This window comes from Cibotium barometz, chromosome 2, assembly GCF_041138505.1.
Source record: "Cibotium barometz isolate CiBa-2024 chromosome 2, ASM4113850v1, whole genome shotgun sequence".
NCBI lineage: Eukaryota > Viridiplantae > Streptophyta > Polypodiopsida > Cyatheales > Cibotiaceae > Cibotium > Cibotium barometz.
The window spans coordinates 70,620,483-70,646,891 of NC_141047.1; the positions used below are offsets into that span (position 1 = coordinate 70,620,483).

At 46.1% G+C, this 26,409-nt stretch overlaps 1 protein-coding gene across 1 annotated transcript in view; it reads left to right on the forward strand.

Moving 5' to 3' along the window:
* Positions 1 to 26,134, forward strand: part of LOC147641420 (proton pump-interactor 1-like) — a 39,654-nt gene extending 13,520 nt beyond the window's left edge. The window contains exons 5-7 of the mRNA XM_086821225.1: positions 24,606 to 24,704; positions 24,900 to 25,496; positions 25,624 to 26,134. Coding sequence (XP_086677351.1) covers positions 24,606 to 24,704; positions 24,900 to 25,496; positions 25,624 to 25,935 — 1,008 coding nt within the window. The 3' untranslated portion in view covers positions 25,936 to 26,134. The remainder of the gene's footprint in view (positions 1 to 24,605; positions 24,705 to 24,899; positions 25,497 to 25,623) is intronic.
* Positions 26,135 to 26,409: the final 275 nt, after the last annotated feature.

Sequence of the window (26,409 nt, forward strand, 5' to 3'; positions counted from 1 at the left end):
ATCCTCTCTAGTCTCCCCAATGCTCTGGTCAATCTGGTCTCCGTTGCTCTCCTCAAGGAAAATAGTGGGCCACTAAAAACCACACCAAGGTAAGTATATGCATCTGTATACTCCACTGTCTCCTGACCATATATAAAGGTTGGTACTGACCTCCTAACCCACTGTGCTGTGGTGTTAAACACTATCACCTTGGTTTTACCAAGGTTAACAGACAATCCACTGTCCTGTGCAAACGTGTGCAATGCATCCAAATGACACTGCATCCCCTCTGGAGAATCTGAGACCAGCACAATATCATCAGCATACATAAACAGCGGAATCCATGTCCCTGCTAGCTGTGCTCCCCTGTCACCCTCCCGCTCTACATAGTCTGAAACCTCATCCACGTACATCCCAAATAAGGTGGGAGAAAGGGGGCAGCCGTGTTTCACCCCAATAGTGGAGTGAACCATCTCAGATATACCCTGAGTAGTACGTACCTGCCCCACAACTGTCCTGTATAAAGCCATGATTCCCCAAATCAGCTCTGTGGGCACTCCCATCTCCTGTAGTCTGCGCATCAGTCTAGCTCTCGGTACTGTGTCAAAAGCTTTGCGGAAATCCACAAAGCAACAATAAATCCTCCTACCATATAATCTGCCCTCCTCAATAATAGCTCTGAGTGTCAAGATATGATCAAGAGTGGAGAAACCTCTCCTGAACCCTGCCTGCCCTGATGCACGTATGCCCTCTCTCTCTGCCCATCTACTCAACTCCTGCTCAAGAATAGATGCATATAATCTAGCCAATGTGTGACCAGTCATGATGGTACGATAATTCCCAGGAAGCATGGGATCCCCTGACTTGAAGATAGGCACAATCGTGGACATATTCCAAGTCTCAGGAAAACCCTCACACATGGCTCGGTTAATCATCATAGCAATAAGCTCTGCAAGCATATGTCTGGCATGAATAAAGTACTCTGCTACCAAACCATCATGATCATATGCTCCCCCAGTCGTCATCCTGTCAATAGCTTTCCTTACCATCTCAGCAGTAAAGAAAGCACATGTCTCTGGGCATGGCTCCGATGGGTCTGGCAAGGCGGCTGTCCTGGTGCTGTGTACAGGGATGCTGCATACTCACCCCAAATCTCTGTGGAGGTAATGGCTGGTGATGGTGAATGCTCATGGAATAGTCTCCATGCCTCGCCTGAGTCTTGACTCATAAATAACTGATACAAATCCCTCTCTAACTGAGCAAGATAAGCCCTCTTCTTCCGTCGCACTAGGTGCCGCAAGGTAATCCGTGACTGTCTGTGAGTGGTAACTACTAACACCCATGAGCACCTCTCTCTGTAATCTGATCCTCATCTCTCTACACTCCTCATCATACCAACTGTTCTGGGGCATGTTCCCAGATCGTCTCCGTGCAGGCTGACTATGGGGATATGCCTCTGATGCTGCAGCATGAAGCGTCTCTATCAATATCTGAGTGAGCTCATCTAATGGCCGTCCCGGCTCCTCGGCACATAAGCGTCTGTATATCTCATCCGTGTACACGGTGTCAGTCTCCCTCGTAAAGGTATAACGAGTATGTGTGGAGACCTGTCCCAATGGAGCTGTGCTGAACTGAAATGTGAGAGTGAAGGACAAGATAGCATGATCCACTGCTATTCCAACCGGCCTAGTGTCTACCATAAAATCCTGAAAAGAGGGAATGAGACTGGGCTGAGCCTTAACATAGTCCACTGTACTAGCACCATGCCTATGTGGAAAGCTAGTGAAACCGCCCGATGTCGGGAATCTATGCGGGCCATTCAGGATGGCCAATCCATGTGCAGTCCCCATGTCTATCAAATACCGCCCATACACTGTATGTTCCGCATCCTGTGAGAGTCTAGATAGGCCCATATCCCTAACATCAAGCTCCCTCAACGTCTCCTCTGAGGTATCATAAAATACTGTCCGGTTATGGGCGATCCTGGCATTGAAGTCCCCCAGGAGAATGATGTCACCATCCCTGGAGAACTCCCAAATGTCATCATCCAAAATAGAAAAGGGAGATTGCCCGCTAGGTGATGCATACACTGATGTACTAGGAGCAAAATAGCATATAGCAATGTAGAGATATGTGCCCGTCTCTGCCCTCAGTCTAACCCACATGTACCTGGCCTGCTCATCTCTGCGGACTATATGTATGAGTGGCTGTAGCTCCTCTCTAAACAATACTGCCACTCCTCCTGAGCCCCGTCCTCTATGCTCTGAACGAGTCTCCTGTCTACAAGCTGTCTCCCATCGGTATCCACTAACATGTGGCATGGACTGTCCAGGAGCCTGATGCGTCTCACAATAGAAGATGATGTCCCTCCCAGTGAAACTATCCTCAAAAGCCCCTACATCAAGGCGTAGAGATCCATTACAATTCCTAGTAGCAACTTTGAGTGTAGTCCCATAGGTCTCGCGCCGTCATGAAGAGCGCCTCTCCATAATCACCACTCTACCATCTCTATAGAAGGCCACTTTCCCTTTCTCTCGGGCTGCCCTTATCTCGGGCATAACTTCTTTAATGTGGGCAAGTTGTGAGAGTGTGAGGTCATCTCCAAGAAATATTCCCGTCTTCTTGAGGGACGTCTCTTCAAGAAGTCCTTCTTCGCTTCCATGGAGGGGAAACGAATGATAAGTGCTCTCTCCTTAGAAGATTCGCCACTACCTTCTCTCTTCTTTCCCACTCTCCATGCCTTTGTGTGCGTGGCTTCAATGCCCATCATAGAGAAGAGCTCCTTGGTTTCCCCTTCCGCATCATCACGGTCTTTTAGATCGGACACTCGTACATGTAAGGCCCGGGTCTTCCTCCTTTGCTCCTCTTCAAGGGTCATGTTGATGATGGTGGGAGTGGGGATGGGTGGCGATTCTTTACCTTTCCCTTTCTTGGCGACCTCGATCCATTTCTCCGCCTCGTCCATCTTCTTTTGTGTCTTTGTGATCACCTCCACCCATGAAGATGTCTTCTCTTTATGTTGCTCCTCCTCCTCTCGAATGATCCTCATTTGTTCCTTGATGGTATTCAGCTCTTCAATAAAGGAAGGCTGAAATTTTCCATCCTCAAGCTGGCTTTTTGAAGTGGCTTCCAACTCCTTTTTGAGGGCTGAGATTTCAGCCGCTTGACTTTTAGCATGCAATTTGGCCTCCACTAGTTCCTCCTTTAAGGCTGAAATCTCAGCCTCTTGCTTGGAAGATCTCTCTTCGAGCTCTTGGATTTTGTCAAATCCCTTCTCGAGCCTGGAGAGGCGGTTTATGATTGCGGTAACAAAAGAGTCGACCATCTTCTTGTTTTCTTTGATAATTGTGCCGGGCTTGTCCTCCACCTTCACGAGCTCCTCTTTAAACCCGGTCCTGGCCATGACTTTTTGCAGAACTTCCCACAGCCAATGGACTAAAAATTAATCCATGACACCAGCGCGAAACAGCTGGAACAGGGAGGGGGGGTTTCAAGTCATGTAGGAGAAAGGGAAAGAGAGGAGATTCGGCAGAGAGAGAGAGAGTGATGTTGCTGCCTTGGGGGCCTGAGAAAGGGTCTGTGGGAAAAGGGGCGCTTCCGTAGATGTTAAGGTGGTTTGGAAAAGGGGGGCTTCCGTAGACGTTAATATCTCTCTCTCTCTCTCCCCTGCCTGCGCCCCCCCTTCGCTCTCTCTCCCGCTGCCTGCCTGCGCAGGTACTCTCTCTCTCCTGCTGCCTACCTGCGCCCCCCCTTCGCTGCCTGCCCTTCACCCCCTTCGCTTTCTCTCCCGCTGCCTGCCTGCGCCCCCCCCCCCCCTTCGCTGCCTGTCTACCTGCGCCCCCCCCCTCGCTCTCTCTCCGGCTGCCTGCCCTTTGCTCCTTTCGCCCCTTTCGCTGCTTGTCTGCCTGCGCCCCCCCTTGCCTCTCTCCCGCTGCTTGCCTGCGCCCCCCCCCCCCTTCGCTGCCTGCCCTTCGCCCCTTTCGCTGCCTGTCTGCTTGCGCCCCCCCCTTCGCTGCTTGCCCTTCCCCCCCTTCGCTCTCTCTCCCGCTCCTTGCCTTCGCCTCCTCGTCCTCACTCTTCCCACCCACCCTTCCTCAGGCCCCCAAGGCAACAACATAACTCTCTCTCTCTCTGCTAAATCTCCTCTCTTTCCCTTTCTCCTACATGACTTGAAACCCCCCCTCCTTGTTCCTGCTGTTTCGCGCTGGTGTCATGGATTAATTTTTAGTCCATTGGCTGTGGGAAGTTCTGCAAAAAGTCATGGCCAGGACCGGGTTTAAAGAGGAGCTCGTGAAGGTGGAGGACAAGCTCGGCACAATTATCAAAGAAAACAAGAAGATGGTCGACTCTTTTGTTACCGCAATCATAAACCGCCTCTCCAGGCTCGAGAAGGGATTTGACAAAATCCAAGAGCTCGAAGAGAGATCTTCCAAGCAAGAGGCTGAGATTTCAGCCTTAAAGGAGGAACTAGTGGAGGCCAAATTGCATGCTAAAAGTCAAGCGGCTGAAATCTCAGCCCTCAAAAAGGAGTTGGAAGCCACTTCAAAAAGCCAGCTTGAGGATGGAAAATTTCAGCCTTCCTTTATTGAAGAGCTGAATACCATCAAGGAACAAATGAGGATCATTCGAGAGGAGGAGGAGCAACATAAAGAGAAGACATCTTCATGGGTGGAGGTGATCACAAAGACACAAAAGAAGATGGACGAGGCGGAGAAATGGATCGAGGTCGCCAAGAAAGGGAAAGGTAAAGAATCGCCACCCATCCCCACTCCCACCATCATCAACATGACCCTTGAAGAGGAGCAAAGGAGGAAGACCCGGGCCTTACATGTACGAGTGTCCGGTCTAAAAGACCGTGATGATGCGGAAGGGGAAACCAAGGAGCTCTTCTTTATGATGGGCATTGAAGCCACGCACACAAAGGCATGGAGAGTGGGAAAGAAGAGAGAAGGTAGTGGCGAATCTTCTAAGGAGAGAGCACTTATCATTCGTTTCCCCTCCATGGAAGCGAAGAAGGACTTCTTGAAGAGACGTCCTACACTCAAGAAGACGGGAATATTTCTTGGAGATGACCTCACACTCTCGCAACTTGCCCACATGAAAGAAGTTATGCCCGAGATAAGGGCAGCCCGAGAGAAAGGGAAAGTGGCCTTCTATAGAGATGGTAGAGTGGTGATTATGGAGAGGCGCTCTTCACGTCGGCGCGAGACCTATGGGACTACACTCAAAGTTGCTACTAGGAATTGTAATGGATCTCTACGCCTTGATGTAGGGGCTTTTGAGGATAGTTTCATTGGGAGGGACATCATCTTCTATTGTGAGACGCATCAAGCTCCTGGACAGTCCATGCCACATGTTAGTGGATACCGATGGGAGACAGCTTGTAGACAGGAGACTCGTTCAGAGCATAGAGAACGGGGCTCAGGAGGAGTGGCAGTATTGTTTAAAGAGAAGCTACAGCCACTGATACATATAGTCCGCAGAGATGAGCATGCTAGGTACATGTGGGTTAGACTGAGGGCAGAGACGGGCACATATCTCTACATTGCTATATGCTATTTTGCTCCTAGTACATCAGTGTATGCATCACCTAGCGGGCAGTCTCCCTTTTCTATTTTGGATGATGACATTTGGGAGTTCTCCAGGGATGGTGACATCATTCTGTTGGGGGACTTCAATGCCAGGACCGCCCATAACCAGACAGTATTTTATGATACCTCAGAGGAGATGTTGAGGGAGCTTGATGTCAGGGATATGGGCCTATCTAGACTCTCACAGGATGCGGAACATACAGTGTATGGGCGGTATTTGATAGACATGGGGACTGCACATGGATTGGCCATCCTGAATGGCCTACAGAGATTCCCGACATCGGGCGGTTTCACTAGCTTTCCACATAGGCATGGTGCTAGTACATTGGACTATGTTATGGCTCAGCCCAGCCTCATTCCCTCTTTTCAGGAATTTATGGTAGGCACTAGGCCGGTTGGAATAGCAGTGGATCATGTTATCTTGTCCTTCACTCTCACATTTCAGTTCAGCACCGCTCCATTAGGACAGGTCTCCACACACACTCGTTATACCTTTACGAGGGAGACAGACACCGTGTACATGGATGAGATATATAGACGCTTATGTGCCGAGGAGCCGGGACGGCCATTAGATGAGCTCACTCAGATATTGATAGAGACGCTTCATGCTGCAGCATCAGAGGCATATCCCCATAGTTAGCCTACACGGAGACGATCAGGGAACATGCCCCAGAACAGTTTGAGGAGTGTAGAGAGATGAGGATCAGATTACAGAGAGAGGTGCTCATGGGTGTTAGTAGTTACCACTCACAGACAGTCACGGATTACCTTGCGGCACCTAGTGCGACGGAAGAAGAGGGCTTATCTTGCTCAGTTAGAGAGGGATTTGTATCAGTTATTTATGAGTCAAGACTCAGGCGAGGCATGGAGACTATTCCATGAGCATTCACCATCACCAGCCATTACCTCCACAGAGATTTGGGGTGAGTATGCAGCATCCCTGTACACAGCACCAGGACAGCCGCCTTGCCAGACCCATCGGAGCCATGCCCAGAGACATGTGCTTTCTTTACTGCTGAGATGGTAAGGAAAGCTATTGACAGGATGACGACTGGGAGAGCATATGATCATGATGGTTTGGTAGCAGAGTACTTTATTCATGCCAGGCATATGCTTGCAGAGCTTATTGCTATGATGATTAACCGAGCCATGTGTGAGGGTTTTCCTGAGACTTGGAATATGTCCACGATTGTGCCTATCTTCAAGTCAGGGGATCCCATGCTTCCTGGGAATTATCGTACCATCATGATTGGTCACACATTGGCTAGATTATATGCATCTATTCTTGAGCAGGAGTTGAGTAGATGGGCAGAGAGAGAGGGCATACGTGCATCAGGGCAGGCAGGGTTCAGGAGAGGTTTCTCCACTCTTGATCATATCTTGACACTCAGAACTATTATTGAGGAGGGCAGATTATATGGCAGGAGGATTTATTGTTGCTTTGTGGATTTCCGCAAAGCTTTTGACACAGTACCGAGAGCCAGACTGATGCGCAGACTACAGGAGATGGGAGTGCCCACAGAGCTGATTTGGGGAATCATGGCTTTATACAGGACAGTTGTGGGGCAGGTACGTACTACTCAGGGTATATCTGAGATGGTTCACTCCACTATTGGGGTGAAACAGGGCTGCCCCCTTTCTCCCACCTTATTTGGGATGCATGTGGATGAGGTTTCGGACTATGTAGAGCAGGAGGGTGACAGAGGAGCAGAGCTAGCAGGGACATGGATTCCGTTGTTATTGGATGCCGATGATATTGTGCTGATCTCAGATTCTCCAGAGGGGATGCAGCGTCATTTGGATGCATTGCACACGTTTGCAGAGGACAGTGGATTGTCTGTTAACCTTGGTAAAACCAAGGTGATGGTGTTTAACACCACAACACAGTGGGTTAGGAGGTTAGTACCCACCTTTACATATGGTCAGGAGACAGTGGAGTATACAGATGCATATACTTACCTTGTTGTGGTTTTTAGTGGCCCACTATTTTCCTTGAGGAGAGCAGCGGAGACCAGATTGACCAGAGCTTATGCAGCATTGGGGAGCCTAGAGAGGATGTGTTCGCAGGTTCAGTTTCAGGAACCTCGAAGAAAGCTCTGGCTCTTTGACACTTTGGTCACTTCAGCCATGCTGTATGGAGTGGAGATATGGGGACCCTCAGTGGATCACCACAGCCGAGCTGGTAGCACTGATGGATGGAGACGTATGGAGAGACCCTTGGTTTCTATGATTTCCTGGATGATTACGGCCAAGGCCTCCGTACCACATGATAGTATCCGTGCAGAGATGGCTGCCCCCCCATTGGTAGTAGAGGCACTCACTCGATCAGTCTCCTTTATACATAGCACTTGGGCTCTCCCTAGAGACATATATGCTCGCTTAGCCCTGGAGTCTTCATGACAGTTGGCATCATAGGGGACGGATCATGTTGGTATGCACAGATGACAGCTTGGTTCCAGCTGCATGGCTTTAGTATGGACAGGCTACCTCCATTTCAGTACTCCCTAGATGCACCCTCCCTCTCTCTCACACGGGCAGAGATTACCAGACTTATTAGGCAGGACTTGAATCAGCTGGACACTAGGAGGACATGGATACAGCCGACACACGAGCTTGGTACGAAGATGGCTTTCTATAGAGATCATCTTCTCCAGCTCACGGAGGATGGGTTTGTGATTAGACCCAGCTACATGGATACTCATCTTTCTCATGGGGTACGGTGTGCTATTGGTCAGATGCGCACATCCTCACACCAGCTAGAGATTGAGACTGGCAGATTCAGAGGAGTACCAGCAGCTGAGGCCAGGATTTGTCAGCTATGCCAGATGGAGCCAGAGACAGAGTTACATTACATATGTCACTGTCCAGTATATTATGAGATACGAGGCTGTTTTCACTGCCTGTTTAGAGAGGGTTTCGTACCACTTTCTAGAGTCATGAGATACCAGGATCAGAGATGCCTCGGATTATACTTGCTGGAGCTTCGTAGACATAGAGAGGGTCTCTTGAGAGGGAGGGGATCAGAGAGGGAGAGACACCTACAGAGGCAGATTACAGACTTCTTTCGACCAGAGATTGAGCAGTCAGGCCAGCATGCATTGCAGATAGCCCCAGAGTATAGCCGCACCAGAGGTACACTTATTGATCGGGCTATAGAGCTGGGGCGGTCCAGGCGCCCCAAGATGAGAGGCCCATCTCGACACCGACGGAGACTACAACAAAGGATCCGGACCATACTAGCACGGCATGGGAGACGTCCAGTCAGAGTACTCACCATGGAGGACATTGAGGATATCCGCCATCCACCGATGAGAGACATCTTTGGATAGTGATGTGTATGATGCTTACCTTTGTTGCTGGAATTTTCCTCCCAGATGTTATCCATTAGGAGATCCTAGTACCGTACTTTTCCTCATAGTTGTTTCAATTTCAGTTAGTTGTTTAGTTGTTTTTAGCTTTTCTTTCACAGACATTGTATCAGATCCACCAATTGTTGTAACCTTTTTGGTCTCATAGGTCATTTTGGCCTTCTGAAGACGTTAATATATCATTTCATTTCATTTCTCTCTCTCACATAGGCCCTTGGGAAAAGGGGGGCTTCCGTAGACGTTAATATAACTCTCTCTCTCTCTCTCTCTCTCATATTGGGGAAGTGGACACAATATTGGGTCCCGAACACCCTCTGTAGGGCCCCTACCACGAATGGTGTATTTGCTTTATTAGAATGATGTTAATTTGCAAATAAAGACTGGTTCTTGACCTGCCCCTTGGCTGTCCTGGCCCTTGGAATACACAAGCCCTTGGTGAATTGCCTGAATGGAAATTTGCTCTACCTATATATAGGTCCTAAATATGCTGGTCGGCTTGCCCAAACAGGGGGTCGGCCTGTTCTGAAATTCCCATGACCAGGTCCAAGCCTTTTTAATGCTTTAAATCGGCGCTTTCATGCTGGACACCGGTTGGCCGCCTTGCTGATCTGTCCTGGCTGCCCTGTGGGCTTCTGTCCTGCTCGCTGCAGGGCAGCCCCTAGGCACTGGCTGCCTGGCTGGGCTGGCCCCAAGAGCTTGTCGGCTGCTTTGCCAAGCCCCTTGGGCTGGCCAACAGCCTGCCCAGCCCTCCTATGGCTGGTGGGCAAAGCCTTGGCTCCTCCTGGCCCTTCTTGGGTGGCCTAGAGGCTACCCAAAGCCCAAATCAAGAATATAACATTCCCTTATGGGGTAGCCCTAAGCCCTTCTACATGCAATCCTTTATGCTTCTACAAACGCCTGGTGTCCGGTTGCAAACCCAACACTCAGATCATGTGACATCATTCCAGAGGGAGACTCACAGTATGGACTGTCACTCCTTCATGTGTAGGACAATGCACACCTGACCTTGGACGCGTAGAGCGGAACCCTTGCTGACTGGTCTCAGACTGGGCTCATATGGGACCATTTTCCACTCTAGGTCTTGCACCTTGTCCAGATATGTCCACGTGGCATCCAAGTGCAGGATGCACGTGACATGGACATATCATGTCCATGGAATACATCATCATGGGTACTAAAAATAAAAGAAAGGAACAAGCGCTGAAATGCCAAAATTGATCCCAATACAAGGAGCGTCAAGCTCTCACATCACCCTAAAATATCTTGCATAGGGCGATGTAGTAAAGATGAACTGGCAGGAGAAAGTCATGTGGTGGTGGGAAATTATGGCTCTAATCCTCTAGTGGTGACGTGAGCGTGGATGGGGGCCACGGGGTCAAGCCCCAAGGGCATCGGGCTCTGCATAGCTCTATGGCGCTATCTAGTGTCACTCCTCTCGGCCGGGCTTCTGCATCAACCTAGAGGTTGAGTGTAGTGGGTAGATGTCAAAACCCCATAGATCTCCTTGTAGAACGCTCTTGGTATGAGACTCGAATCTTGCAAACAAACAAACAACAAGGGGATGCAGGCCTGACTTACCTCCCAACCATGACAGCCGTGGACAAGCCCACAGTCTTGGCTGTGTCCCGACCGAGCCACGAGCTGAGCTAACTAGGTTGACATACCGACCAATCTCCTCCTCGCGACGACCCATACTGCCACGAAGCTACCCTCGTGGGCCTCGAGATTGTTGCCGGCCTCGGCTGCGTAAGGCATGTGCACGTCTGCACTAGATCCGGACTCCAAGACCATAGAGCTCTCATAAATCTCGCGAGACTCTATATCCCTAATGACTGACCTTGGCCACCCTTTTATAGGCTCTTGGCCGGTCATCGGGCGTCCACAATTGGGCGCCCGTCCGTCCATACTTGGGTGCCCGCCCGTTAGTCTATCCCTAACACAGCTTGTCATCCACACTGGCGCTATACCAATCATAATCTCACCAACCATACCAGTGGCATAAGTGTGGAAGCTATCACCCAAGAGGGTCATCAATGCCCGATGTAGCACTAGTTGAGCTTGATATCTCAACACTCTCTCTCGAGCTCAATTCGACACATTGTACTCTAAGTAAACTTCTAAACTTGTGGAGCTTCTTTGTGCCCAATGCCTTCGTGAAGATGTCAGTCACCTGATCCTTTGTACTGACATATACCAGATCTACATCACTTGCTAGAACCTTTCTCCTTCACAAAGTGATAGTGCACCTCAATGTGCTTCGTTCTAGCATGGTATATTGGGTTACTGGCCAACTGTATGCTACTCATGTTGTCACAATAAATGATAACTGTTCTATCCATGGGCTCATCCATATCACTAAGTAGCTTTTGAAACCAAGCTACCTCATAAGCTGCGATAGCAGCATCCTTGTACTTTGTCTTTGTACTCGACAAGGCAACTGTTGGTTGCTTCTTACCGCTCCAACTCACAATAGCACTTTCAAATGAGAACATAAACCACTGGTAGATCTCCTGTTTACAACACTACTTAGTCCAATCAGCATCTGTGTACCCATGTAGCTGTATCTCTATACCAGCCTCATAGAAAAGTTCATAATCAACTGTGGACTTTATGTACTTGAGAATCCATTTAGCCACATCCAAGTGTGGCTTCCTAGGGGCCTGTATAAACTGACTCACAAGTCCAACAACATAGCTCAAGTTTGGCACATCCAAGTGTGGCTTTCTAGGGGCCTGTATAAACTGACTCACAAGTCCAACAACATAGCTCAAGTTTGGCGTAATAATGGTCATGTAGATCAAGCTACTCACTATGCGTCTGCACGTATTGGGGTTTTCCAAAAGCTCACCTGTATTTGTAGAAAGTTGTGTTCTGCTTCAATGGCACTGAAATAGGCTTACAACCTATCATACCATACTTGAACAACATGTCTAAGCCATATTGCCTCTGCAATAACAAAATGCCATGAGGTGATCTCACCATCTCTATGCTCAAGAAATACCGTAGTTTACCCAAATCCTTCATCTTAAAACTTCTGCTTCAAAAGCCTCCTGACATTATGTTTATTAGTATCACTTTCATCAGTGATAATTAAGTCATATGCATAGATGACTAATATCATGATCTCTTTATCTATCTTTTTCACATAAAGTGAAAAATTTGCAGTGGATATTTGAAATCCAATGGTGACAAAATACTCCTCGATCTTGTTTGACCATGCTCTGGGTGCTTGCTTTAAGCCATACAAGCCTTTGCGTAATGTGCACACAAAATATGGGTATGCATCATTCTAATAACTTGGTGGCTGCAGCATGTATACTTCTTCTTACAAATCACCATGCAAGAAGGTATTCTTTACATCCACTTGATGTAAAGACCATGTTGCAGAGCCATACCAATGACAGCTCTCATGGTTGCCATTCTTGTAACCGGACTGAATGTCTTCTTAGGCAAAGGCACTAACTCCCATGTTACATTTGTATCCAATGTTGCCGTCTCCTCATTCATAGCATCTTCCTATTTCTTATTCCAAGTGTCTGCACAAAACAAGTGGGCTTCAACTCCTGTATTGCTTCAACTATGTAAGCATAATGATGGGTTGTATATCCATCATATCTCAACCTGTCAGCGTGGTACCTAATCCACGTAGACCTGCGTACACTTGATCACTGCCAAGTGTCCTCAAAAGAGCTGTGGTTCTTCTTACACCAGGAGTAACCACAAATGGAATGCTAAGCTCCTCATCAAGGCTCTGCTCAGAGCCGCTAGAATCACCATCCACATATGAGTGACCTGTTGACAGACTAGACACAAAAGGTTGGTCTACCTTTTCCTTCCCTTTGCGTGATACATGTGTACCTACATCTATCCTCAACCCGCGTGACTTTGCATGCTTATTTTCTTCTCGACCAAGGCTTTAAATCTCTGAAAGTGAGCAAACACCTCACTTTTTTCCTTCATGAAGTAAATCCACACTTTCCTAGTGTGGTCATCAATGAATGTAACATAGTATTTGCAACCTGTAAGTCGGTCTTGTCACGATTGTGACTAACTCTCTTAATCTCTCCTTAATTATTCATTAATCCCTTATTAACTGAAAGGACACCTGTGAAGGGTCACACCCTTACACATGGGTCACTATCAAAGGACATGTCTATTCATTAAAAGGCACACCCCTAAGTCCAAAGGACATAACCGTTGACTCAAGAGTCACACCCCTTCCCAGGGATGTGTCTCTTCACTTGTAACCTTTCGGCCTCTATTTAAGAAAGGCTCCCGTCTCAATGCAAACAATCTCAATCTTTCTATCAGCATTTGTCTTATGTTTGTTAATTAAGTCTTAATCATGTTAATAAAGCTATAAAAGCTTTACAGTGATATCAGAGCAAACTTTTTTCCGCCCTGTGAGATGCCCAAACCCTTACCCTAAAATCAGTCCAAACCCTAACCCTAAAATCAGCCTGCCCAAACCCTAAAATTGGGTGTAGCAAGTGTTGAATGGAAGAGCAGGAGAGAATGCCCCATTTAATTCTACCCAATTTTGCCAATTTTGCTTGATTAAGCATTTTCCCAATTTTCTATAAAAAAAAAAACGATGGGAAGCAGAGAAGCAGAAATTCACATCAAAGTGCTTGTAGTATGCCTGTGTTCTACTGGAGGCCTCATCGCATCTTTTCGGGCTGCATTTCTCTCCACGTAGGGTCGCCACCCTTCGATCTTACCTCTTCACGTTTTGTTTTTTTTAAAAAACGTAACGTTTCACAATAAAAAAAACAATAAAACCAATAGCCTTATGATTTAAGGCTATTACTAAGCCTTATTACACGTGGCTTTACCAGCCACGTAAAGCAGCCAGCACCTAACGGCCAGCGCTAGCGCAAGGAAGCTGCCAGCGCAAGGAAACCCAACCGCCGACCAGCGCATACAAAAGAAAAGAAAAGAAAAGAATGGGAGAACCTGACGTGAAGCCGCCGGCCAGCGATTATTAAAAAAAAAAATCAAAGGAGCACCTCACGGCCAGCAATCAGCACATTTTCAAAAAAAAAAAAAAAACCCACCTGCGGTCTATGATGGTGTTCTCCGCAGTGTGACGGCTACCTTGGTGCTTCTTCTCCAACAATACTATGGCAACCTACTTCAGGTGTGATCTTTCCATCTTCTTGGTATACATATTTCACCTCAAGTGGAGTATTAACATATCAGCAACCTGCCATTTATTCTTTTTGGGCTCTCCACTCTTCCGGGGCCAATACCTTTTTTTTAAAGGGATCACGTGGACACACACTACCCTCTTCTCCGAACGGCTTATGGCAGAGGAAACCTATGACTTCAGTTATTTACAGGATACACCCTCTCAGTCCATAGTGCCCTCTCCTACCCGTGTTTCTCCACCAGTCCCAGCCCCTGTTCCAGTGAGTGCGCCCCCTTATGTCCAGCCCACTCATTACCGAATACAGATAGCCACACCGACTTCTCACCTCCGAGAATTCGACGTGTGGGTGATACGTGTTCGTACTTCTGCACAAGATCTGGATCACTATTGTTTTATGCTTAGGCGTCATCCTTATCTGGGTGCGATTCTACCCGAGTGTAGCATCATCTTTCATGAATATTGCACTTATTCTGAAGACATTTATCCATCTTCATTCACGGTGCGTCCCTCTACACCGGAGTATACACCCTTGACACCTGTAGCTGTCCCTACTCCTGTACCTTCTTCTCCAGTTGCAGACTCTCGTGAGAGCCCAGTACCAGAGGATCGTCCTTACTATACTGGATGGTCTATAGCCGCTTCACCAGTACGTAGCCTTCCTTCTCGGGATTTACAGATGCCGCACCCTCCAGCCGATGGTTCTTACTAGAGCCCAGCGGCGTGATCAGCAACAAAAACCCCCTGAGCCTCATCATCTGGAAGCCTCTACATCCACATCTCCTCTCATGGCAGAACCTGTTGATATACCAGCCCCTCCGGAATGGCAGTCAGCGTTACAGCAACTCCAACAACAGTTCCAACAGCAACTCCAGGAGTCTATGGCATCCTTGGCCTCTCAGATCCAGCAGCTTCACACGGATCGCCAATCCAACACAAGTTCTGTGCCAGCAGCAGATGTTTCAGCAACAGTACCAGCAGACGAAGACGTCATTCCTTCCGAGGTAGAAGGTGACGATCTTAAAACTCTTTATCGTCTTTTACAAGCCAGTAAAATAAAGAAATTGGAAATTAAACCCCCTGACTCTTATGGTGGTCAGCGCAATAAGCGCATCTTAGACCAATGGCTCTACAAACTGCAGTTATATTTTGAATCCATGACCCTTTCTGATTCCAAAAAGGTGACTTTTGCGGTATCCCTCCTCAAAGACACTGCTTTATTATGGTGGCAACGACGACAGCACTCTGGAAAAACGGTTACAACGTGGGAAAAATTCGAGCGGGTCCTCCGTAAGCAGTTCATACCTGCCAATGCGGATTTCCAAGCCCGTACTCGCTTACGCCATTTGGACCAAACTGGTTCCTTGGCCTCTTATATCTCCCAGTTCACTAACTTGATAGTGGAGATTGATTCTTTGTCCCCAGCGGACGAACTTCATGCCTTCGTTGAAGGGCTTAACCCCACACTGCGTGCCGATGTCCAGAAATATAACCCTGCCGATCTTGCCGATGCCATACGATATGCCGAGCGTGTTGCAGACATTAATTCTCGAAATTCAACCTCTTTCGGTCGAACTAATGACTTTCAGAAAGCCAGTGGATCTCGTATGAGCCGAGACAGTCGCAGAGAGTCATCTGGCTCTTCTAACTCCCGACCTAATCCTCAATGGAATAATTCTCAACAACCTCACCGATCAGAAGGATCGTCCTCTTTTCGGTTCCGACGTCCTAACTCCTTCCAACCACGTAGTTCGGATCGTGGACAGGACCAAAGACGTGACCAATCTCGCAATCCTCGTCCTTCTACTGTTCCTTCTGGACGAGATCAACAAAAGACAGGATTATGCACAATTTGTAATGGACCTCATCGTTGGTTTGAGTGCCCCAAAAGACCAACTCATCGACAGAATTCTAATGCTGAACCTCCCATTTCTGCGGAGAAACCCCTAGTTGCTGACAAAGGAAAGCGTGCAATTAATCACCATGCTATTGCACATGCTTCAGTAATCACCGCTACTGCTACACCACAACCTGTCTCTTCACCGTTGCCTCAGCGGTCTACTCAAGTTTTGGTTCTTCAAGGTTCTATTTCTAGTCACCCTATTTAGGTGCTCATTGACAGTGGGTGTTCTCATAATTTTGTGGGAACCACCTTGACTCAGAGATTGAAGATTCGGACTTCTCTAAGTAATGTTATTTATGAAGTAGAGCTTGCCGATGGTTCTACAACCTCGTGTAACACCATTGTCAAACACCTCTCCTTTCGAATTCAGCACTATCGTGACAAATTGGATTTCCAAGTCATGAATTTGGCACATTATGATATGATTCTTGGTCAAGAATGGTTGTATCAATATGATCCCCTGATCAGTTTCCGGAACCATTCTATACAATTTGCTCAAAATGATATGCTTGTGGCTCTCGAAGGAATCAGAGACCAACCTTCTACACCAACCTTTTGAGCTCTTCAAGTGAAACGGTGGGTCTGCAAGAGTGGTTGTTCCTCAGCACTTTTAATGGTCTATTCAGCAAACGACCCTCCCGAGGATATAGATACAAAGGTGATGTATCTCAGGCAACCTTTCTTTGCTCCATACTTGGATCTTTTTCCTCAGGAGCTTCCTGCGGTCCTCCCACCTCGTCGACCAGTCGACCATGCTATTGATATTCTTCCAGGTAGTGCTCCACCTACTCGTGCTCCATATCGAGTTTCTTTTACGGAATCTCAGGAGATACAGCGACAACTTACTGAGCTTTTGGAGAAAGGACACATTCGACCAAGTAAAAGCCCTTTTGGAGCTCCAGTGCTTTTGGTGAAAAAGAAGGATAAGTCTATGCGCCTTCGCATCGACTATCGTGTCCTTAATAAGTTAACTATCAAGAATAAGTATCCTCTTCCACGCATTGATGAATTGTTTGATCAATTGCTCCATGCAAAGGTCTTCTCCAAAGTTGATCTTAAGTCTGGATATCATCAAATTCGCATTCGCGAAGGTGATGAATATAAGACAGCTTTTCGCACAAAATATGGTCATTACGAGTACCTGGTCATGCCATTCGGGTTAACCAATGTCCCTGCAACATTTATGAGTCTGATGAATGATCTTTTTCCTCCTTTTTTGGACAAGTTCGTCATTATTTATCTTGACGACATCCTGGTGTTTAGTCGCAATATGGAAGAACACAAGGCACATCTTAAGATCGTTTTCCAGGTGCTTCAAGACAATGCTCTTTATATTAATCCAGGCAAAAGTGATTTTTTCAAGACATCCTTGGAATACCTTGGACATGTTGTTTCAGCAGACGGAATTTCCGTGGATCCAAAGAAAATACAGGTTATTGTCAATTGGCCAACTCCCACAAACATCCATGATGTTCGTTCTTTTTTGGGACTTGCCAACTTCTATCACACAAAGGTTCATCGATTTTCCGAAATAGCTGCTCCTCTCACTGAACTTTTAAAGTCCGCTCCTGCATTCCAATGGACTGAAGCCGCAACAGAAGCTTTTGAAAATTTAAAGACAGCTTTGACAACAACTCCTGTCATGGCTATTCCAGACCCTACTCTCCCCTTTGATGTTTACACGGATGCTTCTGATATTGCCACTGGTGCCGTCTTAATGCAACAAGGACGTGCTATTGTGTTTGACAGTCATAAGCACTCTGCAATTCAAGGAAGATACCCGGTATATGACAAGGAATTTTTAGCTATTGTTCATGCCTATCGAGCATGGAAACATTATCTCCTTGGTGCAGATTCAGTGGTGAAAACAGATCATCATTCTTTGAAATATATCTTCACGCAGCCAGTTATGAATGCTAGGCAAGCACGTTGGGTCGAATTCTTAGCCAATTTTCATATGACAATTGAGTATGTTCCTGGTCTTACCAATGTGGTTGTGGATGTCCTCAGTCGTATGCTGTCAGCTTCGGTCTTGGCTATTTCTACAGTTGAAATGGATATACCTCAAAGTTTCAAGGACCGTTATTCAACAGATCGTGATTTTGGAAATGCATTTCGAATTCTCAATTCTCAGAATGCAACTCCTTCCGACTTAAAGATTTATGGCGCATACACAATAGTGGATGATTTATTATATTATCAAGACCGTATTTGTGTACCTCATGATACTCATGTTCGAAGAGTATTGGTGAAAGAACATCACGAGGTCACTTATGCTGCACACCCAGGCATCAACAAGACTTATCGTCTTTTGACAGCTACATACTATTGGCCTCAAATGAAGCAAGATGTTATTAAGTTTGTTACAGCGTGTCTCTCGTGCCAACGTATGAAAGCTAGCAGACAAGTTCCAGTTGGTCTTCTTCAATCACTTCCAGTTTCAAATGAACGCTGGGAAAGTGTTAGTATGGATTTTATCACTTCATTGCCACGTTCTTCTAAAGGCAATACACAGATTCTTGTGGTGGTTGATAGATTTTCTAAAATGGCACATTTCATCCCGTGCAAGAAAGCAGCTCAAGCTTTAGATATTGCAGTATTGTTTATACAATATATCTTTAAACTTCACGGATTGCCAAAATCTATAGTTTCAGATCGAGATCCAAAGTTTACAGGACATTTTTGGACTTCGATATTCAAGTCTCTTGGTACAAATTTACTCTTTAGCTCTGCTTATCATCCTCAGACAGATGGCCAAACGGAACGAGTTAATCAGATTCTGGAAGAAATGCTGCGACATTATGTTCAGTCTCAGTTAGCTTCATGGGAAGAATATTTACCGTTGGTAGAATTTGCTTATAACAATTCTTATCATTCAGCTATTGGAATGACACCTTTTCAAGCAGCTTATGGCCATACTCCCCTTATTCCTGCCAATTTCGTTCTTCAACATAAAGTAGCTTTAGCAGATCACCTCATTCAAGAAATGCAAGATATTCTATTACAGATTAAGGATAAGATGATCAACGTCCAAGAGCAATATCAACGCACAGCTAATAAGCGTCGTCGACACATTGAATTTCAAGAAGGAGACTTGGTATTATTATATATTGCCCCTCATCGATACAAGACAGTGAAATCAGTTTTCCCAAAGCTTCGTCCAAGATATTATGGACCCTTTCGTATTATTAAGAAGAACTCATCTCTCAGTTATAAGTTGGAGTTACCACCTTCTTGGGGTAGAATTCATCCAACTTTCCACATTTCTTGGCTTAAGAAGTTTGTGGACGGTGATTCTCCAGTTTTAGATCATTTGGATTATGTTCCAGAAATTGAAGATGAACACATACTCTTAATTCCAGAGATAATTCTTGATGTCAGACAGAAAGAAACAAGACATAAACTCACTACAGAATTTTTGGTTAAATGGAGAGATCTTGATGATTCTGACTCTACTTGGCAAAGTGATGAAGACTTACAGGAATATCCAGAACTTCTTCGGGAATTCTTTCAAAGACAACCATCTCTTCTCAGCCGGAGTCTTATTTTAAGTGGGAGGGAATGTCACGATTGTGACTAACTCTCTTAATCTCTCCTTAATTATTTATTAATCCCTTATTAACTGAAAGGACACCTGTGAAGGGTCACACCCTTACACATGGGTCACTATCAAAGGACATGTCTATTCATTAAAAGGCACACCCCTAAGTCCAAAGGACATAACCGTTGACTCAAGAGTCACACCCCTTCCCAGGGATGTGTCTCTTCACTTGTAACCTTTCGGCCTCTATTTAAGAAAGGCCCCTGTCTCAATGCAAACAATCTCAATCTTTCTATCAGCATTTGTCTTATGTTTGTTAATTAAGTCTTAATCATGTTAATAAAGCTATAAAAGCTTTACAGGTCCCCGTACATCTGAATATAACATCTAATGGGCTTGCATTGACATGCTTTTCATGTGGAAAAGCATGTTTGGCCTACATACCAAGCTGGCATGCTTCACATACTTTATGCATACCATCAACTTTAAACTTTGGCAAACTTGCAACAATATATTGGGCTGCATAGACTTTAGTCGCTGTATATTTATATGACCACTGTGTTTGTGCCATATGTCAATATCTGCAATGACACTTGTTCCATGCACAAACATGGCTGTCTTTACCTCAGGCATGTTCAACATCCTGTCATTTTTGTTACTCTTTGCAACTAAGTACATTACTTTTTGAAGTCTTCCACAAAACATTCTTGAGGATTAAACCTCACTTGTAGACTCTATTGGACTATTCGGGCGATGTACCTACAAAGCAAACCCATCTATACCCGGGGCTACCCTCCATGGGGAGCGCTCTATCCACTCAACGGGGAGCGCAAAGCTTTGGTCTTGTGGCCTTTTTGGGATTGATCAGCCAAATTCCTATACGTGTTCACATCGTCACTTAAGTGGGGATTTGTAGATTGTATGTCATGGTAGTGATATGTGAACTCATCTCGGACCAAGCTAGGGCTCTTTTTTCCTCTTTAGAAGGTTTTTTCTCTTGACCGTGTGAACACCGTCTTATCCACATTTTAGGGTGTACTTATCTTTTGTACTTGGTACACATTTCATTATCACAATCTAGAACGAGTTGTGTGCTCTCTTCCCTCTCATGCTTCTCTCCACTGCCATGGCTGTGTGCGCGCGTGCATGCGCACTGTGGATGTTGCTGCATCCCCGACCCTAATGTATGCGTCCAAACTAAATTATTGGACAGAAGATGGGAACTCGCTATTCGAGGTGGGTCCTTCCCAGAATTGACTGTTTGTGAATTGGTTTTGCCAGGTCCTAGTCAAAACGCTGAATTTGAGGACCACTGTGTGTTGGGTCTGTAACCTCCTGTCCTCGTCAAGGAGGACTGCTTTAATGCTGCCATAAGTCATCTCTCTAGAGTGTAGAGAGGACTTTCTTGAACGTGTCTATGTCCTTGAGACTACAGAAGAGGACAACCTTTTTGTTGTCTTCATCAATGTTGGCAGCGAGGGTTGTAATAAAGAACAAGTGTTCGCTCCTTCATTTTCAATGTATAGTATTTTTGTTTCAAGAACACTTTTGAATTACTAATCTTATTGCCAAATAGATTTTCCACCTTGTTCTATACCTCCCCGGCAGTTTTGTCGAAGTCGATGTGATGTGTTAAACTATCTACAAGACCCAGGCCAATATGGGCAAGTGCTTTGTCATTGTGGTCCGCCCATGCCTTGACTTCTGGAGAGGTGGCAACTCCCTCGGGCTTCTCATCTGTCCCTTTTACAATGTTCCATAAACCATCTCTCATAAGTATAAGCATCGGTTTGGTTTGCCATGTTGGAAAATTTACTCCAGAGAATTTCTTGAAGGTGATGGCTGATCTAGGTGGGCCATGATGAGTGAGCTTTTGCTTTAGCTCTAAATGTAGACTTATCAATAGATATACGTATGCTGTGAAGAGTGGATGAGCATTAGTAGAGATGAGGCATAAGCAATGTATTACAGGTTAGACTTGGCTGTCAGGGTTGCATAGAAGAGGCTTGTGAGTGAGCATTGTTGGTAGGTAAGCCACCACGAGAGTAGAGGCGTGGAGAGCACATCGTGTGTGGATGAGCAGAGGCGAGCAGCTGAGGGCATCACGGCGCAGTGGAATGTGGGAACAGCATGCGAGAGCAGAATGCGGGAATGCAGGAAGGCGAGGGTGGAAGCGTGATGCCAAACCGCGGAAGGTATGCCGGGAGGCGAAAAATAGGGGCTGGCTCAGCAATGGCCTGGCAGGGCTACTGTGGCCTGAGAGACAGGCGACTCTGCCCAGGTCTTTGCCCCCCTTGTCCGCCTAGCCCGCTGAGTGGTGGCGCTCCACTCAGCCCTGTCGGCACCCTATCATGGGGTCCGCCACTTGGGCAGCAGAAACTGGCAGAGATGGCGACAGAGTGGCAGCGCCTGAGCTCGAAGCAGCGGAACCAGTGGGACGACCAGCAGGCGAACACCACAGCGGCGGTAGGGGGCGCGAAGTAGACAAGGACCAGTGCTCTGATACCAATTATTGGTCTTAGCCTTAGGGTTACAGGCCTAAGCTACATGCTATGGAGGATAGAACTGTCATGTGGACACATGTACATGGCTAACTAACCAAGGGTGGAGGCAGCAGAGCAGACAGTTTAGGAGCCATTTAGGGTTTAGACCAGCACCCAGGAACCAAAGGCGTAAGCAGGAGTTCAGCCAGCATCAGTTCAGGTCCACACGTGTGGGGACAACAGCATTTAATGCTGATTTTACAGGTTGGTAGCTGGCCAACAGCAGATGAGCTGGCCGACTGGCAAATAGTGTTCACATGTAAATGGATGTTCATACCTATACAAACACATATAGATGGTTACACACATACTGACAGGTACACGGTGGACATACAAGACCCAAGAGACTCTGAAATACCCAACAGACATTGCGACCTCTGTGACAATATAAATTGCAAGTGCTACCATATTTTCCTTCTCACTTGAGGAGCACCTTGCACCTTGAGATCAGAGGGAGATACCACTGCTTGTTTACAGAGGGTTTTGGCCCACTTAGCCGGGTGATGGGAGTATCCTAATCAGAGATGCTTAGGCCTTTTCCTCCTTGAGCTACACCGACATAGAGAGAGGCTTCTACAGGTGCAGAGCAAGAGATCCCAACCACAGATCACCAACTTCTTGAGGCCTATCAGCGAGCCACATCCCCCTCCCCCTGTATCATCTACCTCCTGAGGACGGCTCACACTACAGAGAGCCTCGGAGATTAGAGCTGCCAGGAGACCGCGACTACCCGGACACAGACCACTACTCCATCAGGCCCAGTTTGCCCAGATCCAAGCACGATACTGCAGAGCTATGGAGGAGAGAGTCCAAAGGCTACACCAGGGCACAACAGATGTGAGAGTCCTCCTTGCCCCATGTCCCATGTATGACGTACTACACCCCACCATCTCCACTGGGTGGAATTAGTAGTATACCACCTATCATGATTGTACATCTATAGCATGCTAGACAGTGACTGCATAGTGAGCTGCATATGACTAGGATCAGCTTTTCATTTCAGTTTTTCTTTCCATGATACTCAGGACATGGACTTGTTGTATACAGATTTGTCTCATAGGCCAATCTAGCCTTCCGTAGACGTTAATATATCTTTTCTTTCTTTCTTTTCCGGAATGACTTTTACGTCATTGCCTTGCATGTCTATAACCTTTGCTTCCTACTTATGCTTGGGTAAATTTTTCCTAAAGCATCTTGGCATTGATGATTATAAAATGTTCTCTCTTACTCACAAATTCCCACCCTTGTATCTCCATAACTCAGGATCAGGTACATTATTCATATGCATTTCCATTTGCAGCATGTCAAATAGTTAGCAATCACAAATCAGTTATTCATAAACTATAAGATCTAAAAAAAAAAACATAACGGGTACCGGAGGTTATCAATTTTTTCCCACACAATTGTGGCGGCGAGTTCCAATGGCCCTTTACCTTCCTTTATAGAAGGTGTTTATGGTTATCAAATTTTTTTCACACGATGGTGGTGAGTTCCAATAGCCCTTTACCTTCCTTTTATAGAAAGTGCTTACATATGTATATGTGTATGCTTACATGTATGTATATACATAAATGCATACGTACAAGCATATATATTGTGTTTGTGAAAAGATTCTGTTTGTATATATATATATATATATGTATGCTTATATGTATGTGTATATGCAAATATCATGCTCACTACATGAAAATAATAAGGTGGTCTTTCTATGCATTACACGATCATACCAGTTGCATGTTACAGCCAGCGTTTCATCCAGACAGCAGCCTTGTGTGCATTGTTGGGAGTTTTGTTTGCGAGTGTTGGTGCTGACAAGGCCAGGACAGAATGTTGGGAGTTAAACGACTTTTATGACACTGCTGATTTGTGCTAGTTGAATAGGAATTCGCTGATAAATAGGTGCCTCCAGCTCCCATTTCAATCTTCTAGTACTGTAAGCATGCAAGTCTACAAGTGATTGAAGGAGCAAAGAGAATGATTTGGCAGCTAGCGTTTCATCCGGACAGCAGCGTGTTCTTGCAACTTGGGCTGAGATCTGGTGTTTGATTCTTTGTACTTGAGATAATTAGCTCCTCATTCTTTCATTAGGTTAGGATTCCTGTCTGAAATTGTTTTTGCAAGTCTTCTGCTGCACCTCTCTCTGTGTTGGCACTTCCACAGAACTAGGAGTCTTACCCCCCTCCCCCCCCCTCCCCGCCCGTCCTCTTCTTTCTACATTGTACATTTTGTGGTCGGCTTGTGAGTGGACGCTCTGTTTTGTACTAGGTCTTCTCTTGGAAAAAAAGTCTGTCAGTTGTGTGTTCTTGTACTCTCTCTCTGGCCTACAAAATGCTTGCTTTTCTTTTTTCCTCGGTAGCCGGGAGTGCCAATGTTTAAATGTTTCATGATGAACTTATGATATGGCTACTGTCTTAAAAAAAAAGCATTTTTGTTGACATGTTGTGACATTTTGTTGTATGTATCTGCTGTATTTGAGAGTGCTGGTTTTAATTTAATTTTTGGTGTTATCCTGTGTTGGTTTCAACATGCAGAATTCTGAGTTTTACAAGAGCAGGGAGGATGTCAGAAAAGCCAAAGAGTTGGCTTCTATCAAGAAATTAGATGAATTGGAGACGCTGTGCCATCAACAGGTCTCTGTTTTAAGCCAGTCTTCGTACTCATCGTTTCGCTAAAATTTCAGCTTTATGACTGAAGTATTAAAGTTGCAGTCTAGATTGAATGTAGGAGAGTGTTGTTATGACCAGACATCTAGTGAAGTCAATGTAGTCCAAAGTGTCCAGTGGATTGGTCCCAAGATGGCTGCTAACTTCAATTTTTTTAATCAGGTTGAAGGCATGTTGACACGCTGGAACAATGATGCAAGCTTCAGAGAGAGATACGTAAAAAACAATGAACATAGCACGCTGAGGCGCTTGGAGACTTTAGATGGCAGGTCATTGGGTCCTGATGAGGAACCTCCTCTGTTAACGAGTGATATGGATTCTGCAGCTGATACCCTGCTGAGGGCTCACGAATCTGCTTCTGAAGTGAGCAACCAGAAAAATGTGGAAGTGGAGGCAAAGATCCCTACTGGAGCTTCTGATAAGGCTAAGCTGCCAGTAGCCAAGGTGGTGGAGGGTGCCCCGGACAGTGTAGCTGTAACTAATGCAGTGTCAGACTCGAGAAAGTCTAAAGGGAAGATCACTGAAAACTTGAAAGTCCGCAAACCCTCTTCTTCAATTGAAGCCACCATTAGACCGACTCCAGATGAGGTGGAAGATGCTGCAACAACGGAGGCCCAAGCTGCGGAGCTTAAAGAAAAGCGAAGACAAGAGGAAATGGCAAAAGCCAGGGAGGCTGCTGAGAGAAAGAAGAGGCAAGCTGAGCGAGCACAAATGAAAGCACTGGTTAGAGCACAGAAAGAAGTAGAACGCAGAGAGAAGGTAAAATTTTTTTTAAAAAAAGATTTAAATATCTAGGATTCTTTTTATATGTAGGTGCACTGGTCAGTTGGTTAGACTCTTGCAATCTTTAGAAAAACAATGGCTACATTTTGACTGTGATGTATAGGAGAGGGAGAAGAAAGCACGAAAGAAGGCTGCATTTAATACTGAAGATTTGGAGCCTGCAGACGCCCCCTCTCAAGAAGAGAGAGAAACAGAACTAGTGTCGGAGGTGCCTCTTAAGGATTCTTCAGTGGCTGTGAAAGGATTACCTTCACAACGGAGGAAGCCTGTGGGAAAGAAGTCAAAATCCCCAGGGCTTTCACTCATCAGTCCTCTACCTAAGAAGAAGATGTGGCCAGTTCCTCCTATCTGGGTTTGGGTTGTTCTTGCCATGATAGTAGTAGGTCTTGTTTTAGCATTTTTGGCAATATTCTAGAAAGAGCCCTTATACTTGGGGTTGCTCAGGACAATGCGAGGAAGATGAGGCAGGTTTTTCTATACGAGGAGCAACCTGCCCTAATGGTTTAGCGGACTTACAACTAGTTCAATTTCCGATCTCAAATGCCAAGAGCTCACGATGTACATATCAATATTGCTGTTTTTCCAAAACATTCATTACTTTTTTCCTGAGAAAAGATCCTTCTATTGGCAGCCCGTGGGCTTAGATGTTCACGCTCAGCACCCTCGAAAGGGCAAAATACAGACGGGGGAGGGGTGTTTCCCTCCATGGCTGGTCGCTCTCTCGGAGGGAAACTACCTCATAAAGGGAAAGGGAAAGGGGACAAACCGGTGGCCTATAATGCCAAGTAATCTTGCCCGCCTGATCAGTGAGAAAAGGGACCCGTGCGCCACATGTGTAGGAAGGCCACTCGCCGTCTATGCATGTGATCCGACCCGCCCTGCAGCTTCC